The 18,889-nt window shown below is 35.2% G+C and overlaps 1 protein-coding gene across 2 annotated transcripts in view; it reads right to left on the bottom strand.

The window, feature by feature from the left end:
• Positions 1-18,889, bottom strand: part of SLC38A6 (solute carrier family 38 member 6) — a 65,178-nt gene that overhangs the window by 16,559 nt on the left and 29,730 nt on the right. For both annotated transcript variants that reach the window (NM_001267849.1, XM_013993473.2), the window contains 3 exon segments: positions 3,387-3,445; positions 3,922-4,004; positions 13,892-13,970. In NM_001267849.1, the coding sequence (NP_001254778.1) occupies positions 3,387-3,445; positions 3,922-4,004; positions 13,892-13,970 (221 nt within the window).

Genomic DNA, 18,889 nt, shown 5'->3' with positions numbered 1-18,889 from the left:
TATATAAACTTAATTGATAAACAAGTGGCAGAGCTTGAAAGGACTAACTCCAATTCTGAAAGACCTTTCTATTGTGGGTAAAATGCTATCAAACCACTGCATGCTACAAAGAACCCATTCAGGAAAGGAAGAGTCAATCGATGCATCAAACATCATTGTTATTTTACTTTAAGAAGCTGCCACAGCCACTCCAACCTTCAGTAACCACTACACAGAGCAGTCAGCAGCCATCAACATCGAAGCAAGATGTTCTACCAGCAAAAAAGATTACAATCCACTGAAGGCTCAGATGGTAATTAACATTTTGTAGCAATAAAGTATTTTTTCCTTTGAGTTATAGTTTATTGCAAGATACTGACTATATTTCCCTCTGCTATATAATAGGTCTTTGGTGTTTATCTATTTTATGTATAGTAGTATGTATCTGTTTATCCCAAATTTCTAATATATCCCCACCCCTTTCTCCCTTTGGTAATCACAAGTTCATCTTCTATGCCTGTGAGTCTGTTTTGCTTTATAAATAAGTTCATTTGTATTATTCTTTTAATTCCACATACAAGTGATATCAAATGATATTCATCTTTCTCTAACTTAGTATCATAATTTCTAGGTTCATCCATTTTGCTACAAATGGCATTCTTTTATTCCTTTTAAAGCTAAGTAAGCAATAAAGTATTTTTAAATTAATGTATATACATCATTTTTTAGACATGTTATTGCACACTTAATAGATTATAGTGCAAACATAACATAACCAAAAATTCCTGTGACTCGTTTTATTGTGATACTAGCTTTATTGCAATAGTCTGGAACTAAACCAGCAACATTTCTGAGGTATGCCCATATGCTAGTTAAAAAGAGAATTAAGGAGTTCCCATTGTGGCTCAGTGGGTTAAGGATCTGACGATATCTCTGGGAAGATGCAGGTTCGATCCCTGGCCTCACTCAGTGGGTTAAGGATTCAGTGTTGCCACAAGCTGTGATGTAGGTTGCCATGGCTATGGCATAGGCATCAGCTGCAGCTCTGATTTGACCTCTAACCTGGGAAATTCCATACGCCATAAATGTGCAGAAAGAATTTTAAAAAGTTAAAAAAAAAAAGTAAAGAAAAGAAAAAAGCATGCAGTGTCTTCACTGTCTATTATACTTTTTTTTTTTTTTTTTTTGACCAAACTCACAGGATGTGTAAGTTCTTAGGACAGGGATCAAACTTGTGCCACAGCAGTGACCAAGCCACAGCAGTGACAATGCCGGCTCTTTAACCTACTGGGCTACCTGCCCTATTGTAGACAAAACTTAAATTGTGTTCATAGGTAAAAATCTGAGCTGATGGTTTGTAAAGCACGATAGTAAATGCAGAATAAGGGTATTCTTTCCATATGATGGCTACAGTAGGAATCTACATCAAATTAAAGAGTATCTGCAGTGACAGAAATGAAAACTGTGAAAACCACAACAGACGTGTCGTATCAATACATTTTACCTGTTTCAAACTATTGGCTATAAAACCAAATTACACCTAACTATGCAATGCTTGGGCTGTCAATTATCTGTTAGGAAAATATTCAATGTTATCTACACTGACTCTCTTTAATATCCATATGTTCGTTTGCAAATACAGGCCACTCTTAACCCTGTAGATGCTTCCAATAATCAAATTATGATGAAAATATTTGTTATTTCCCTCTAAATGTGGCATTTAAAAAGTGTGTTTATGGATGTGACGTGAACTTATTTTGGTAGTCATTTTGCAATACACATCAGTCAAGTCATTATGCTGCACACCTTAAACTTATTCAATGCTGTATGTCAATTATATTTCAATAAAATAGAAATAAAAAAGAATGTATGTTCAATTCACTTGTAAGATACAAGTCAAACAAACTGTGGGGGGATTTTAATGTTGATAAATTCAACAAATGTTAAAAGTAAACACTGTTAAGTATTTTTAGTTTTAAGAGCATTCATTAAAGTATAAATATTTCTGTCTACTTGAAACCAGGGTAACTTTCGCTTCATTTAAATAATCTAAAGTTCTTTTGTCCTTGTATCCCAGAAGATAGTTTAGCCTAAGTTAAATGTATCCTAGATTGTTTTGACAGCTCAGAAGTCTGGCTTTATTAATATGTTTAAACTAATGATGTGTTGTCTTGATCTTTTGGATGGCATTTTTCTTTCATGCATTTCTCAATAATAAAGGATGGTTTTATCAAGCTTATGATGTTGAGTTTAATCAAGCCATTTAGATATGTTATCTTGGCAAGTTTAAAATTTAATTTAATTTGAAGTTCACAAATTTAATCCTACTTAAGTTTTGACAGGTACTGACTGTGCAAAAAGAAAAAGGAAAATTTCACACAAAGATACAATCTTTGGAGTATTAAAAACTGTTTTAGAAGCATTAAAAGGAAATAAGGGAGTTCCCGTCATGGCGCAGTGGTTAACGAATCCGACTAGGAAAGGTGAGGTTGCGGGTTCAATCCCTGCCCTTGCTCAGTGGGTTAAGGATCCAGCGTTGCCGTGAGCTGTGGTGTAGGTTGCAGATGCGGCTCGGATCCCACTTTGCTGTGGCTGTGGCATAGGCCGGTGGCTACAGCTCCGATTAGACCCCTAGCCTGGGAACCTCCATGTGCCACGGGAGCGGCCCTAGAAAAGGCAAAAAGACAAAAAAAAAAAAAAAAAAAAAAAAAAAGGAAATAAGAAATCCAAATTCTCATTTACCTTCATATCAAATTATTTCATAAACATTAAAGTTTACATCTGAGATATTTCCTAAATAAAAATGAGCTAATTTTAAAAAATATTCCACACGTGAAAAAAAATTTCTTTGTAGCAGACTTTTTATGAAAGCTTAATCACACTGAATAAACCAGAACAGATAGAATTCAGGCATCCTAATTCTTACTAGATGTCCTCAATGGTTAAGCCTCTGAAGCTCTGGTTTTGTTAACAGGACAAAGTTGCAAAATTAAGATGACTATGATCAAATTGATTTTACAGATTAAGGCCAGTCTGCTTACCATGCTTAAGTACCCCCTCCAAGTACACACACACATACACACACAATAGTGTACATAAATAAATGGATACACACACCTACATAAAGAATTATTATACTCCAAATAAGGTTTTAACAGCATTGGTGCCTTCTTCTCTCTAGTTAGCCACAGGAGAAAGTGAATTTGAAATGCTATTCTGGCTAAACCTCTTCAAAACAGATACAATGAAGGAAATAGTTTTGCTATATAAAAGTGCTTTTAATAACACATTGAAATAAAGTGGGATACCTTCCCAAAACAAAATGGAGTTAAAAGAAAAAAAAAAAGACATTAACACAAGTTCAATTTTAGTGAGGAGATAAGCAATACACGATATTTTAAACTTACCACAATAGCAAAGAACACCATAAAGAAAAATGATAAACTACTTGTGTAGCCCAGAAAGCCTGTAAAATAACAGTAAAATAAAAAGCAATTTAAAAGGAAAGTGATCCTAATGTGCAGCTAAAGCTATACATCTTGGGCATGTTTTTTATTACAGTGCTTGGTATCTGGGGTTTAGGGCTGAGAATAACAACATTCCAACTGTCTGTCACAGATCATTTATGCAGCTCTGTACAGCAGAATTGGAACTGCTTACCACTAATGGTACACTGTAAGGAAAGGCTGCTCTTTAATGTTCCACTGTAAAGATTTTATTTTAGTGGGGCAGACAAAATACTACTGCAAACCACGTAATAGGTTAACTAGGCAAGGCTGAAGGCTGAACAACCTAAAATAAGTCCCAGTTCTAAATTATTCACAACAAACTTCTGCTAAAAAATGTGTGGTAACGTGAAATTTAAAAGCCCCTTGGTATTGTTTCCCTTCTTTCTTTTTCCTTTCTTCTAAACAAATAATATTCTCTTCTATGAAGACTTACCTATTTTAGGAAGAAGTGCAAGAGGGAACACAATGCCCACACAAATGATTATTAGTAGTGTTTCACCATCAAGATACCAAGACCTATTAGGAAAAAAAGTTCTATTTCAGGCACAGGACTCCAGTGTTTGTGTTTACACACACACACACACACACACACACACACACATACACACACTATAACCACTATAGCCACTCATTAGGAAAAGCCTTTTCCTTTTGTTAAAATACATTCTTGTAGGATCCTATTATTCTTATTAATGAATTTACATTTAAGAAATGTATCAAAACAAGATGCCATTTTTTCAACTACCAAATTAGCAAATATTTAAAAATAAGATCATAGACAATATGCATGAAGAATGATGAGCTATAGACAAAACCAGTGAAAGCATAAACTATGTAAATTACTTTTCTGAAAAGCAATTTGGCAATGTATATTGAGAGCCTTCTAATACTTACTATTTATAAAAGACTATTAAAAATAAGGAAACAATCAGCAATAAGAACAATATTTTTGTAAAAAGATGTCTACCGAAAACATCTGAAATAATGAAAACTAGAAAAAAATATCTAGGACCATGACAATTTTAAAATAAATTATGGGACTATAGGGCAGTTATAAAAAAGAACATTTTAGAAGTATAATAATTTAATAACCAACTAGACTTCGGTAAAATTAAATTTAAAAAATAAAAAGTATTATAATGTAATGAATATATCATAAATATTTTTACTATGATAGCAATTTTGAGGGAAAATACAGATGCATTAAAAATGGAAAGGGGAGTTCCCGTCGTGGCGCAGTGGTTAATGAATCCGACTAGGAACCATGAGTTGCGGGTTCGTCCTGCCTGCTCAGTGGTTAACGATCGGTGTTGCGTGAGCTGGTGTAGGTTGCAGACGTGGCTCGGATCCGCGTTGCTGTGCTCTGGGTAGGCTGGGCTACAGCTCCAATTAGACCCTAGCTGGAATCTCCATATGCCGCGGAGCGGCCAAGAAATAGCAAAAAAAAACAACAACCAAAAAGACAAAAAAAAAAAAAAAAAAAAAAAAATGGAAAGGAACTGCAATATATAGACAGCTATTATTTCTGGGTGGTAGAATGATGGGTAATTTTTATTCTTTATAGTTTTCTATATTTTTCAAATTTTCAGGAAAAAGCATGAACTACCAGGAGAAAACGTATTTTATTTTTCACATAAAGGCATTAGAACACTGAATGAACAAAGGTAGGTTAAAAGAGTGATGGTATAGGAGTTCCCGCTGTGGTACAACGGGATCGGTGGCAGCGGTGCAATCCCTGGCCCCATACAGTGGGTTAATGATGTGGTGTTGCCACAGCTGCAGTGTAGGTTACAACTGTGACTTGGATCTGATTCCTGGCCCAGGAACTCCATATGCTGTCGGGTGGCCAAAAGAAAAAAGGGGAAAAAAAAAAAAAAAAGCGACGGTGTATTTGATTATTAAAAAAAGAAACAAAAAAACCTAGACGCATATTTTAAAAGAAAGATATAATTAACGTATCAAAAATGGGTAGTCTATGTAGCAGCACTATGAAAATTTTTTGCTTTTTAGGTCCATACCTGCAGCATATGAAAGTTCCCTGGTTAGGGATCGACTCAGAGCTACAGCTTCCAGCCTAAGCCACAGCCACAGCCACAGCATCATGAGATCAGACTGGGTCTGCGACCTACACCATAGCTCACGGTAACGTGAGTGAGGCCAGGAATGGAACCTACATTCTCATAGATAATAGGCTCATTACAGCTGAGGCACAATAGGAACTTACTAGAAATTTTTATTTTCTCTTTGTTTACATATACACGGTTTTAATTTTTCAATATAAAAATACTTGTGTTGAAGTTTTTAAAAATTAGAGTTAATTCTGCAAGACTTCAATAGTAAAGACTTCACTTTAGAACATAATAACAAACAGGAGTTCCCGTCGTGGCGCAGTGGTTAACAAATCCGACTAGGAACCATGAGGTTGCAGGTTCGGTCCCTGCCCTTGCTCAGTGGCGTTGCCGTGAGCTGTGGTGTAGGTTGCAGACGCAGCTTGGATCCCACGTTGCTGTGGCTCTGGCGTAGGCTGGTGGCTACAGCTCCGATTCGACCCCTAGCCTGGGAACCTCCATATGCCGCGGGAGCGGCCCAAGAAATAGCAAAAAGACAAAAAAAAAAAAAAAAAAAAAAAAAAGAACATAATAACAAACAATTCGTAAAAGGATTGTAAAAAGAAATACAGCTAGTAAATACATATGAAGAAAAACACAAACTCTGGTGCTAATTAAAGAAATAATAAGGCTGTTGAAATTAAAAGAGTGAAATTATTTTAAAAAATAATATTCAAGGACGTTGCATAATTGGTCCTTCACACATTGCTAGATCTTATCAATTAGCATTATCTTTTGGAAAAATATTGATAATATGTAGAAAGAGCAATTAAAATGTGGTAACTTATCCTAAGAAAATAATCTAAAATATAAAGAATTCTGGGAGCTCCCATTGTGGCTCAGCAGTTATGAACCCGACTAGTATCCATGAGGATGCAGATTGGATCCCTGGCCTTGCTCAGTGGGTTAAGGATCCAGCGTTGCCATGAGCTGTGGTATAGGTCACAGACATGGCTCAAAGCCCACATTGCTGTGCCTGTGGTGTAGGCCAGCAGCTTCAGCTCTGATTCGACCCCTAGCCTCGGAACCTCCATATGCCACAGGTGCGGCCCTAAAAAGGCAAAAAATAAACTAATTACTTAATTAATTAAAATATAAAGAATTTTATGTGCATGAAGTTGTGAATATAACATTATTATAATATTAAAAAGCTAAGGGAAAATCATACATATCCAACAATAGAAAATGTTTATGTCAAAAACTGCATACTCAATGGAATGTTAAGCAGTTTTTTAAAAAAGACAATTTAGTAAAATGGAAAATCCTAAATAAACAGAAATACAAAATAAAGATTATCTATGTTTTATTTATTTTTAATTATTTTCTTCTTTTTACAGCCATACTTGCAGCATATGGAAGTTCCTGGGCCAGGGGTCAAATGGGAGCTGAAGCTGCCAGCCACAGCCACAGCCACAGCAACACTGGATTCGAGTCACATCTGAGATCTATGCTGCAGCTTGTGGCAATGCCAGATCTTTAACCTACCAAGTGAGGCCAGGGACAAAGTCACATCCTCACAACACTATGTTGGATTCTAAACCTGCTGAACCACAATGGGAAATCCTACTTATGTTTTAAAAACACTTTTTGGAAGAAATTCAAAGGAAATAAAATGATAACAATGATTAGGTAAGAGATAGTATTATATATACTTTTTATTTACTTTTGCTTCTTATTTTCTTATTGTAGCTGTCATAGTTGTACACTGAAACGTATGCATACATACATATGCACAATGTGTAGCAAAGTAAAATTCATGCTAATTTGAGAGCTGGGAGCATCAAAGACAATAGGTATTACTTTTTCAAACCATTTGGTAGATGCTGTCAGAATTTCCTCTTGGCTATAATGTTATCTTTTTCTATACCAGGTAGCCAAAGTCTCCCACTACTATGTTAAATTAAGAAAATGGACAAACTCCAGAAACATACAATATACCAAACTAAATCATGAAGAACTAAAAAATGTGAACAAACCAGTGAGTAAGAACACTGAATCAGTAATCAAAAATCCCCAAAGAAAAGCCCAGAATCAAATGGTTTCACTGGTGAATTCTACCAAACATGTAAAGAAAAACCAATGCCAATGCTCTCAAACTCTTCCCAAAAAACTGGAGAGAAGAGAACACTCCCAAACTCATTTTACAAGGCCAGCATACCCTACTAGAAAAGCCACATTAGGACACTACAGATCAATATCCCTGATGAGATACTGCAAAAATTCTCAAGAGAGTATTAGCAAATTGAATTCAATAGCACATTTAAAGGATCATACATGGAGTTCCTGTTGTGGCTCAGCAGTTTAAGAACCTGACCAGTATCTATGAGACTGTGGGTTCAATCCCCGGCTTCACTCAGTAAGTTAAGAATCTGGCATTGCTGCAAGCTTCAGTGTATGTCACAGATGTGGCTCAGATCTGGCATAGATGTGGCTTCGGTGTAAGCCAGCAGCTGCAGCTGCAATTCTGACCTTAGCCTGGGTATTTCCATATGCCATATGTGTGGCCCTAAAAAGAAAAAAAAAAAGGATCATACACTATGATTAAGTGAGATTTATCCATGGGATTCAAAGATGTACAACGCATGCAAATCAATCAATATGATACAGCACATTAACAGAATGAAAGATAAAAATCACATGATCATCTCAATAGATACAAAAAAGAATATGACAAAATACAATATCCTCTCATGATAAAAACCCTCAACAAATTTAGTACAGAAGGAACAAATCTCAACATAATAAAGACCATATATGACAAGCCCACAGCTAACATCATACTCAACAGTGAAAGACTGAAAGCTTTTTCTCTAAGATGTGGCACAAGACTAGGGTGCCTACTCACACCACTCTTATTCAACGAAACACTGGAAGTCCTAACTAAAGCGATCACGCAAGATAAAGCAATAAATGGCATCCAAATTGGAAAAAAATATGTAAATCTATCTTTATTTGCAGATAAGATCTTATACGTAGAAACTCCCAAAGACCTCAACCAGAAAACTGTTAGAGCTAATCAACAAATTCAGTAAAGGTGAAGGATATAAAATCAACATACAGAAATCAGTTGAGTTTTTATATGCTAACAAAGAAACATCAGAAGAAGAAATAAATTAAAAAATCCCATTCAAAATAGCATGAAAACTATAAAATACTTAATATCTAACCAAGGAATGAAAGATCAGTACACTGAAAACTCTAAGACTTAAATGAGCGAAAATGAAAACAAAAACAAATGAAAAGATATCCTGTTTGTGTTTGTGGATCAGAAGAATTAACACTGTTAAAATGTCCAGGAGTTCTTGGGTCTGGGATTGAATCTGAGCCACAGCTGTAGCAACACTGGATCCTTAACCCACTGTGCCAGGACAGGGATCCAATCAGTGCCTCTGCAGCAACCTGAGCCACTGCGGAAAGATCCTTAACCCACTGTGCCACAGGGGAACTCCTAAGAGACTGGATCTTAAATGTTCTCACCACAAAAAAGAAATGACAATTATGTGAGGAAATGGAAGTGTCAGCTAACTCTACTGTGGTAATCATACTGCAATATCTAACTGTATTAAATCAGCATGTTGGACACCTTAAACTTACACAATGATATATGTCAATTATATCTCAATTTAAAAAAGAAAAAAAGGAAAGAAATAATTTCCTCTACAAGGGCTTCAACTGGGGCTTCTAACACAAACTTGATGATTCATTGTGTCTCCTGCACAGTCTGGTGTATGAAGTTCTTTTCAATGTGTCTTTATAAGGTACTGTTGGGTGCTGAGACTTCCTATTTAACAGAAAAAAGGGAAGGAGCAGTAGCAGAAACACCACGATCACAGAGCTCCCTTCTCCACCCTAACTCATGTCTTTAGGAAGTGATTGTGCCAGAAACTAAAACCATGCACAAGGATTTCCAGCAAGTGGGCCAGAAGCTGTCCCGGTAACCCAAGAGGTTTTAAGAGAGGACACAGATTACAAACACAACATGATACTCCTTGGCATATTCCTCTTCTAGTCACTCTTGAATAAGTATGAAAATGGGAACTTCAAAATATCCCTCATTGAGGAACACCTGGCAATTAATTTCTGAAGCTGGCAAAAAGCCCGGGACTCTATGCCTGAAATTGCCTTCCTTCTGGGACCCAAATCAGACTCAGACAGTTGCAGTGCCAGGACGAAAAAAGGCCCAAAGGAGCACCAAAGCAAATTCCAACTGTTAGTTCTGCTATCCCTGCTGTCATGACGGAAGATTTGGGCAAAGTGAGCGTGTTAATCCTCAGGACCAAAAACCCCCTTTTCTCTTGCATAAGAATCTTAGGAACACTTTGAAATCCTAAACGTTGTAACATGTACTATTATATATTACACTCTATAACTTATACTCTTTCAGGTCACGATCACTCGTGTGCACAGGAGTCACAAATGCCCAAAGCACTGAACTGTGGGCCTGAAGGTAACTTCACCTCCTCTGAGCAGTAACTTAGAACGAGTTATGAAATGTTAGAGCCAGAAGGGATCTCAGAGATGATCGGGTTCAAAAAGTTCATTTTATATGTCAGTAAAGTCAGCAAAAGCATGATGATGATCTTACAAATAGAAGCAATGGAAATACTCCCTATTCTTGAATCTCTCTCTGAGTTTATGGGTTGTTTTTTTTTTTTTTTTTTCAGATACTGTCCCACTTTTCTCAAGATTATGGTTTCTTTACACTCTCCTCTTCACAGGATAAAACTTTCAATTCCTAATATAAAAAGAACTTCATTGTAAAAATGTAATTTCTCTATCCTTGGTTTGGCTACTGGTTATTATTAAACATTCCTCTCCTTTATGAAGTTATGTTGACATAACCAACCATAAATACAATGCCTTTCTTTACCATTCATCAACAAAGGCAACAGAGTAGCGCGTGGTAAAGTGAGTTTAAATATCATGTGCATGTCACAGTCAACTGAATTGTGTTTGGCAATGAATATTTTCCAAGGAACAGAAATGATTAAACTTACAAAATAAAACCACAGCTTGAGAAATACAAGCCAGTAAAAAGAAATCTCAAAAAGCACATAAATCAAGATTTAGAAGAATACACTAATCTTAAAATTTTTCTTAAGTGGGGAAAAAAAAAGAGTTATCTAAGAGAACTCCTGTTGTCCTTCTGTGATCTAAATATACATTCTCTTCAGGCCAAAAGAATTTGAGTAGAAAGTTTTGTACTTCCTAGAAAACTTGTTTGATCTGTGGATTTAATCCTATATGATAAAAATGTTCCAAGTATGAAATATAGAGTATAGATCCTTAGCTGTATTGCAAATGCTTTGGCATGCAGATGTTTTTTTCCATATTTTAATGAAAACCAGATTTATTTATAAGTCGCTTTAATTTCATTCTTGAATGGAATGGAACAAGAGTATCATATGTTCTGAATTAGGATCTTACTCACATCCCATATCAATTATGTACCTCAAATGCAAGACAACTTAATTGTGTCAATCATATTTCCCCGACAAGATCATTAAATGTTAACAGAGAGCTTCCAACTTTTAACAGCCATAGAGTTTTAAAATATGTTATCCTATGAAAAATATAGATGTCTCATAAAAGTTTGATATAAGTATTATAGATTCTGACTTCTAATAATAATTTTTGAAGTTAATATATTATGATCATAAAGTTTCTTTTTGACAATATCCTTAAAAAGGCTTATTTTCTCATAAAGGTAGATCAAATCTCACGGGTAACAGAGAAAATAAGTACACCTGAAAATTCTTAACTGCAATTTATTGTCATTCAAACCCTAAAAGTATGTCAATATCATATTGATCTCACAGAAGAAATATTGCTCTATAACTCTATATAGAAATAAACCGTCCCAGATAGTGGAGCCAATTACCATAACATTTGTTTCTTAATTATTTTACAGCATTAAGCTTCAAAGAGTAATGATTTATCTGCATCCTAACCAATTAATATAATTACTTATTAACACTTTCAAAAATTTAAAATCCCAAATAAATGAATATATATTACATTTAAAACAAGATGAAGCTAGTAAAAAGATGTGCAATTTGAAAACATCATAACAGAGGAGTTTCTGCTGTGGTGCAGTGGGTTAAGAATCTGACTCCAGAGGCTTGGGTCACTCAGGAGGCATGGGTCCAATCCCCAGCCCAGTGCAGGGGTTAAAGGATCCAGCATTGCTGCAGTTGCAGCTTGAATTCGATCCCTGGCCCAGTAACTTCTATATGCTGCAAGTGCAGCCATTTAAAAAAAAAAAAAAAAAAATCGGAACAGAAATGAGGCAGACTGGCCACAGTATTTTGAGGTACACAGTTTAAAAACTCATTTCTAACATGTAAAAATGACATTTTTATCACTTTTGTACTAATTGCATATGAGGGAGTTAAATATTTATTCATTTACTTATTTAAACAAACCAGAAAAAAAAAAAACTTAACAAAGTAAGTAAAAAGTAAATGACAACTGATTTAAAATGAAGCTATGGTAAAAGTATTACTTCCAGAGAAAGAAGACCTAAGTTTTAACAGCAGTTCTATCGCTCATTATCTTAATTATTTTTAAAACTTTTTCATGTATTTTTATCCCTCATTCTTCCACAGAGACATATGACAACTAAAAAAATGTAAATAGAAGTCACCAAATTCAGGGCCAAGAAAAAGGAGAACACATGTAATAACTATTCAGATTAACATAGTTTATGTCATACATTCATATTTGACTCTGACCTTCCAGGCAGGCAGAGCCAAGAGGGAAAAAACCACCTTTAATATAGTATTACTGGAATTTTTTTTTTTAATTGAGGAATAACGGGCATACAATGTTATGGAATTTCTCAATTACCTATACTGACATTATGCTATCATCTTGCAAAAAAGCATGTGTATGTAGAATATCTTACTTGGTCATCCCAGTAACTTTGTTAAGGCAATATACCATTATGCTGGATGAAGAAACCTCAAGTTCAAAATTAAGTTATATGGCCAAAAAAAGTTAATTTTCTGAGATTACTGAATATAAAATGGATAGAACACAGTTCTCCTTACTCTTAATCTACCATTCTTTGTCTTATCTCTTACTGCCCTGAGCTCTCAGACTTAATTTATAAAAGAAATTTATCACACAGAATTTTTTGAGTAATAGAAGCTCTCCTCAATATTTTTACAGCAAATGCAGAAATGAATTTCACATGGGTGTGTCACACAGCAATTGTTTATCACAATAAGAGCATAAAACATAAAAGTAACTAGATAAAGTTATGAATAAAATAAGTTAGCTATAAGTATCAAATGTGATAATGAATGTGGAAACCCTGTAAACTGTAAAATACTATACAAAGCACAGTATCTTCCAATGTTGAAAAATTATTAAAGATCTATACTTACCTTTTTTCAATCACATTTTCTTGATGGTTCCTATTCTAAACTATACTATATGTTCCTTATAAATTTGTATTTGCAGTTGCCTAAGTAGAATTATTTCATGGAAATCAAGTCGTAAAAGCTAAAAACTCAATTCTACAATTGAGTTCAAATATTAGAGCAGAGCAATCAAATTTAAATCTGAAAGTCTGACAGGTTTTTGTTTTATAGTTTAGAAAGTATCTGAAGTACACTGGAAACAATTAAAAGGATTTATTCTGCCTTTTTATTTTTCTCAAAATTTCATGTTTTATTTAGTAAAAATATAATTAATTTTCTCCATAAAAAGAGACGAATTAATAGTCTTTACAGCCCAGTATTTTTAAAATCAGAAAGGAAAATGGTGATCTAACATGGCTTAGTATTGTTTATAATACTGTTAAAAACCAGAAAACACAATGTTGTTTTTCAAATAATGCTTTACAGTAGGAATTTTACACACCTATGCTGTATCTTTAGCACTATGGTTTGCTGAGAAGTGACAGCAGTATTATCCACTCCCCTTTGTGTAAGACCTTTACTGTCAGTATATTCAGCCTTTCTCCTTCTCCCGCTTAGTCTTCGATATCCAGAAGTTTCTCCTTTACTCCTCTCCCAGAGCTAGCTCATACTTGTCCGCCCTTTCCTGCCCCCATGGAATGCAAGGATCATGCTGGCATGTCAGAGGGTTCAAAGCATGGTGTTCTGTACATAATGGATCATCACTAGTCATCCATAGAGTGTTTTCTTCTCTATTACTACTCGGTCCCTGCCTAATTTGTAAGTGCCTTGAGGGCAGAGACTACATTTGTTTTACTTCCCACCAGGGCTTAATGTATTTATTAAACTAATAAGTGAATGGATATAACGTGAGATTTTTTTTCCTTACCCACTATGGTCTCCAGACAAAAATTCTGAAATAGCTGCAGGAAGCTCTGTTTTAATAATTAAAAGATAAGATGACATGGCTGCAAACAGAATAAAAAGAGTTCCTATTAGAATTCTATAATTTTTAACCATTTAAAGAATAATCTATCCAGAAACACAAATGTCCATTATGGCTATGTCAACATGTGAGAGATTAACTCATACTGCGCTGTTCTCAAAGACAGATACAGACCAGAAATTGAGATAAATCGCTTGGTAGAAAAGAATAATTGGTAAGCTCATTAGGTATCTTTTATTTACATTTCAAGTCACTATTTAGGTAAGAGAAAGGGTCTTGATTATAGGCCACTGATAAATGAAATTTCATTTGAAGTTTTGCAAAACTCTTAATGTTATCCTCCTGTCCAAAGTGTTAGAGGTTAGTTTGGCAACAGCTGATATAGAAATAGGAGTGTAATAGGTATAGCTAATAAGTGTGATTATTTGTTCTTTCTTACCAGAGTGAAACCTCTCCCCAGAAGTCCCACTTCCTCTCTCTCCCCTTCCTCTGCCCACCCCAACACACATATTTTAGACACATATTATTATAAAACAATGACAAAATGCATGAGTTATATTTTAAATTGTCTTCTAAAACAGATGAGAAAAGATTCAACTGAAATTGACAAAACTTACAACTTTTACTCCATTTTATTAAGAGGGCTCATCTGTATTACACAATCAAAACCTGAAGTTAGTTTTAGTTCTCACATTCTACCTGACAGGAGCTAAAAAATAACAAGCTTTTTTTTTTTTTTTTTTTTTTTGTCTTTTTAGGACCACACTTGCAGTCTATGGAGGTTCCCAGGCTAGGGGTGGAATTGGAGCTGAAGCTGCCAGCCTACTCCACATCCACAGCAACTTGGGATTCGAGCCTCATCTGTGACCTACACCACAGCTCACAGCAGTGCCGGATCCTTCACTGAGCAAGGCCAGGGACTGAAGCTGCGTCCTCATGGATAATGGTCAGATTCCTTTCCACTGAGCCACAATAGGAACTCCAGAAATAACTAGCTTTTAGAGCATTTTAATAATGATCCCATTTCTGGTATAGCTATAAAAAAACCCACATCCTATAAACCTTCCGTCATATACTGGGAAATGTTTTAATATGGTTACAGAACACAGAACTCATTTGTGTAAATGCCTGAGTTTAAGCCTAAATGCTTAAGTATATAGAAACTCAGGTGATTTGGAGTTAGAACTTCAGTATAACAGAGTAATAATTAATCTCTCTTTCCCCCAGAGATTAATATTAAGGAAGAGCCATAAAGAATATGTCCATGAAGAATAGAGTGTACTCTGTGTGCATGTTAATTTTATTATTTATTTATATTTCAGGAAACATTTCACTTTCTCCTTGGACTTATAAAACCTAAGAACATAAAAGAATGCCAAGTCTGAACAGCAAAGATCTAGGGAAAAACTGATTAAAAGGCCCAAAGAGTTTAAGAAGAAGAATGTGTATCCTCAATCAACATAGTCTTTTTTTTTTTTTTTTTTTTTTTTTTTTTTTAAGTAGCTGAACTTCACAATTATTACACTGCTGTTTGACTACTCAACCCAGGACAAAAAAAGGCTATGTACTAGTTTGTGTATAAATTTACATGAAGATAGGCAACACTTAAACACAGACATTATCAACTTTTTTAGTAAAACAATATGTATCTATAGCAAAGTAAAATTTAGAACAGTTGAGTAAATAGTCACTTCTCTGTAATGAAAATACACATATTCACATTTTCCAGTTTATGACTATTTCTTTTTTCCCAGCAGAAGTACAGCTGTTGAAATCCAGCTTTTTCCGCACCAGAAATACAGTATGTTTCTTCAAACTCTCTGTTAGTTATGGGACATTACAACTAATTGTATGTGAAAAGGTACTTTATGTTGTTCATATTCTCATAAGGAAAAACACTCTCAATTTGACACAGAACATGAAGGAAGGTTTAGATTAACCTTTTCCACTCAAGGATTTGGGGTCTTTGTTTATAATACTTTATCTATTCCAAAGAATCATATACATATGGTGTGATGATGAAAATCATGAACTGAATTTTCTGAAACTGGCCTAGAGCTACTTAAATATATCTTGCAAAGGGGGGGGGGAACAAAAGTACCCTGAAAACAAGGAATGCAGACTTCCTACACAATGTAATTTATTATCTGCCCATCGGTCTTTCTTGCTTAGGTTAATACAATACCACATGCTTTTCTAAAGTTTCAGACATTCATCTCTTTCAGTAATTTTCTATTATTTCTTTTAGATCATTAGCTGTAAAAAGCTTCAATGAATATAAGATCATATTTCTTCTTAATATACAATCTGTCATTCTCCCCAGAATTTCTATTAGCCCCTGGCTAATCATTTGATCACTTTTATCCTCTGTTTTAGCCTTAACTCTTTCGTTTTCAAATGGGAGTCCTATTTCATTAGATTCCATTCCAAAGAATCATGTATATTTCAAGAAATATGAACTCACCAAACATATGTTTCTCTCTGAAAAAAAGACCTCAGCATATAAGATATAATAAAACGTGTAAAACATTGTTTCTTTCTTAGAGAATGCTAGTGTTTATTTACACTGTTTCTTTCTTAGACAATGCTAGTGTTTGTTTTAAGAGCTACACAATCACAGAGCTCATGATGGGGAAAAACTCCACTGATTAAGCAAGTAAAACAAAGAAAGACATTATCCTTTTCAGTTTACCTTATTTTTTCCTAACCACAAATAAAGTTCCCTGCAAGGACTACTACCCTAATATATAATACAGAGAGAAACAAAAAAATTACTAAATATACACTAAGTTAGGAATACATCTTAACTACATTTACATAAAAAGAAATATCAGCTTAATTAAAGTGGAAATGTTTTAAAGATATAAAATCAGTAGGAATGCTCACATACCCATTGTTTTTAACCAAAAGGTTCACCACCTCCAGAAGCTGCCGGCCACACCTTTCACCCCATGTCTTCCATTAATGGCATAAGGAAGTGTTTAAGGACTTATCTTAGAGACAGGTCATAAGCAAGCTTTGTAAATGATTTTTGCTGACATCAATACATAGCAGACGCCTAATACAAGACACACCATGCTGTACTCTAAATTAATAGCTGTAACAAGGTCATCCATGAGAGCCACGGTTCTAGTTAAGTGGGTCTGGCCTCCACACCACCCAAGCTAGAATTAGGGTAGAAGACATACCTTGATGACAGGTATTCAGCCATTACAAATCATTTAGTTTCACCACATTAACTAAATAGGTATTCTTTACTCCTTCTTTTAAACATAACTAATAGAACTCATTGTATGGAAACTGCCCTGGGAAGGAAATAAAAAATCTGTCAACTTAATCAAAACACAGAAGTTGAAAGCATTCTTTAAAAGCCATGTGGAGAAGCAACTGTTATATTAAGAAATGACTAAAACAGGGTAAAATCTGATTAGGCAATAGCAAGTAGTAAGGTATTAATATTGCTTGAGCTCATCATAAAGAGAAACACGTGAGTTGGGAGAATGGTGGCTGAGGAGAGAGCTGTCAGAAACAGAAAAGGGGAAAGTGCTCTGGAGGCAGAGAACCACCAGAAGAGAAAACATTCAGGGGGCTTGGGGTGCCTAGTCCAAGTGATTTGCAAGCTCTTTCCTCGTTTAACCTTCACCGCAAACCTGTGAGGTAGATAGTATTTATTTCACAGGTGAAGAAATGGAGGCATGGAAGTAACTTGCCCAAGCTGGAAACAGTCATCTGGCTTGAGATATTTGCACTGTCAACTATTACACTATGAGAAAGCACCAAGGAGCAGAGTGAAGAAGAAATCCACCATAGCAAAAGAAAAATAAGAAATGTCTATCAAAAGGACCAGTTCCCAGAATCATTCGTTACTCTTTTTTCATCAGCATTTAAACAAAAAATTGCTTCCAAATGCTATTTAACAGTTCGGTTCAAAGAAAATGAAGAACTTCTACAACACAGTATTTGTTAGAAGCATTAAAAACTTAAAATGTTCATTTCACTTTGAGATACATTTTCCTTTTTTTTTTCTTTTTTCTTTTTTGTCTTTTTATGGCAGCATATGTTGGTTCCCAGGATAGGGATCCAACCTGCGTCCTCATGGATGCTAGTCAGGCTCATTAACTGCTGAGCCATGATGGGAACTCCTGAGATACATTTTCATTTCAGTTTTATAGTTGGTTTGGTGAAGTTATTAGTCAAGATTCCTAAGACAAGCTAAGGAGTTTCATGACAGGCCTCTACTGTATTGATTCTATTGCATCTGCAGCTGTTATTCTAGTTCAGAAGAGAATGTTTCCTATTCTCACATATTTGAGATATTAAAACTACAACGAAATTTTAAAAAATCAAAACAAAAACCAACCCCTCTTCCCCCAAACCCTGTACTCTCACAGGCTACTTTACTCAAGATTCCTTAAAAAGAGTTCTCATCATGGCTCAGAAGTTAGAGAACCTGACTAGCATCCATGAGGATACGGTTTCGATCCCTGGCCTCACTCAGTGGGTTAAGGATCCGGTGTTGCTGTCAGCTGTGGTATAGGTCGCAGACTCAGCTCGGATCCTGTGTTGCTGTGGCTGTGGCATAGGCTGGCAGCTACAGTTCGAATTGGACCCCTATCCTGGGAACCTCCATATGCCATGGGTACAGCCCTAAAAGACAAAAACTGAAAGAAAAAAAAAAGACAAAGTTTCACTTGGGGTTTGGGTCTAAGAAACCATTAATTTATAAAAATAATTACCCTTTTTGTTAAACACTTAAAATACACATATGGAGATAAGATTACACAGATCTATTTTTAAAACAGAATGAGGTTTTCAGCACTTGGAAGAAGTGCAGCAACTTCTTAAAGGATTAGTCAGCCAGCTCTAAACAGATGTGCTATAGGAAGAAATAGTAGGTTTGCCTTTCCTTCTAAGAGAGATTCAGTTTTACTAAACACATGC

The sequence above is a fragment of the Sus scrofa genome, chromosome 1, assembly GCF_000003025.6.
Source record: "Sus scrofa isolate TJ Tabasco breed Duroc chromosome 1, Sscrofa11.1, whole genome shotgun sequence".
NCBI classification, from domain to species: Eukaryota; Metazoa; Chordata; class Mammalia; order Artiodactyla; family Suidae; genus Sus; species Sus scrofa.
This window is presented reverse-complemented; position numbering and strand designations above follow the sequence as displayed.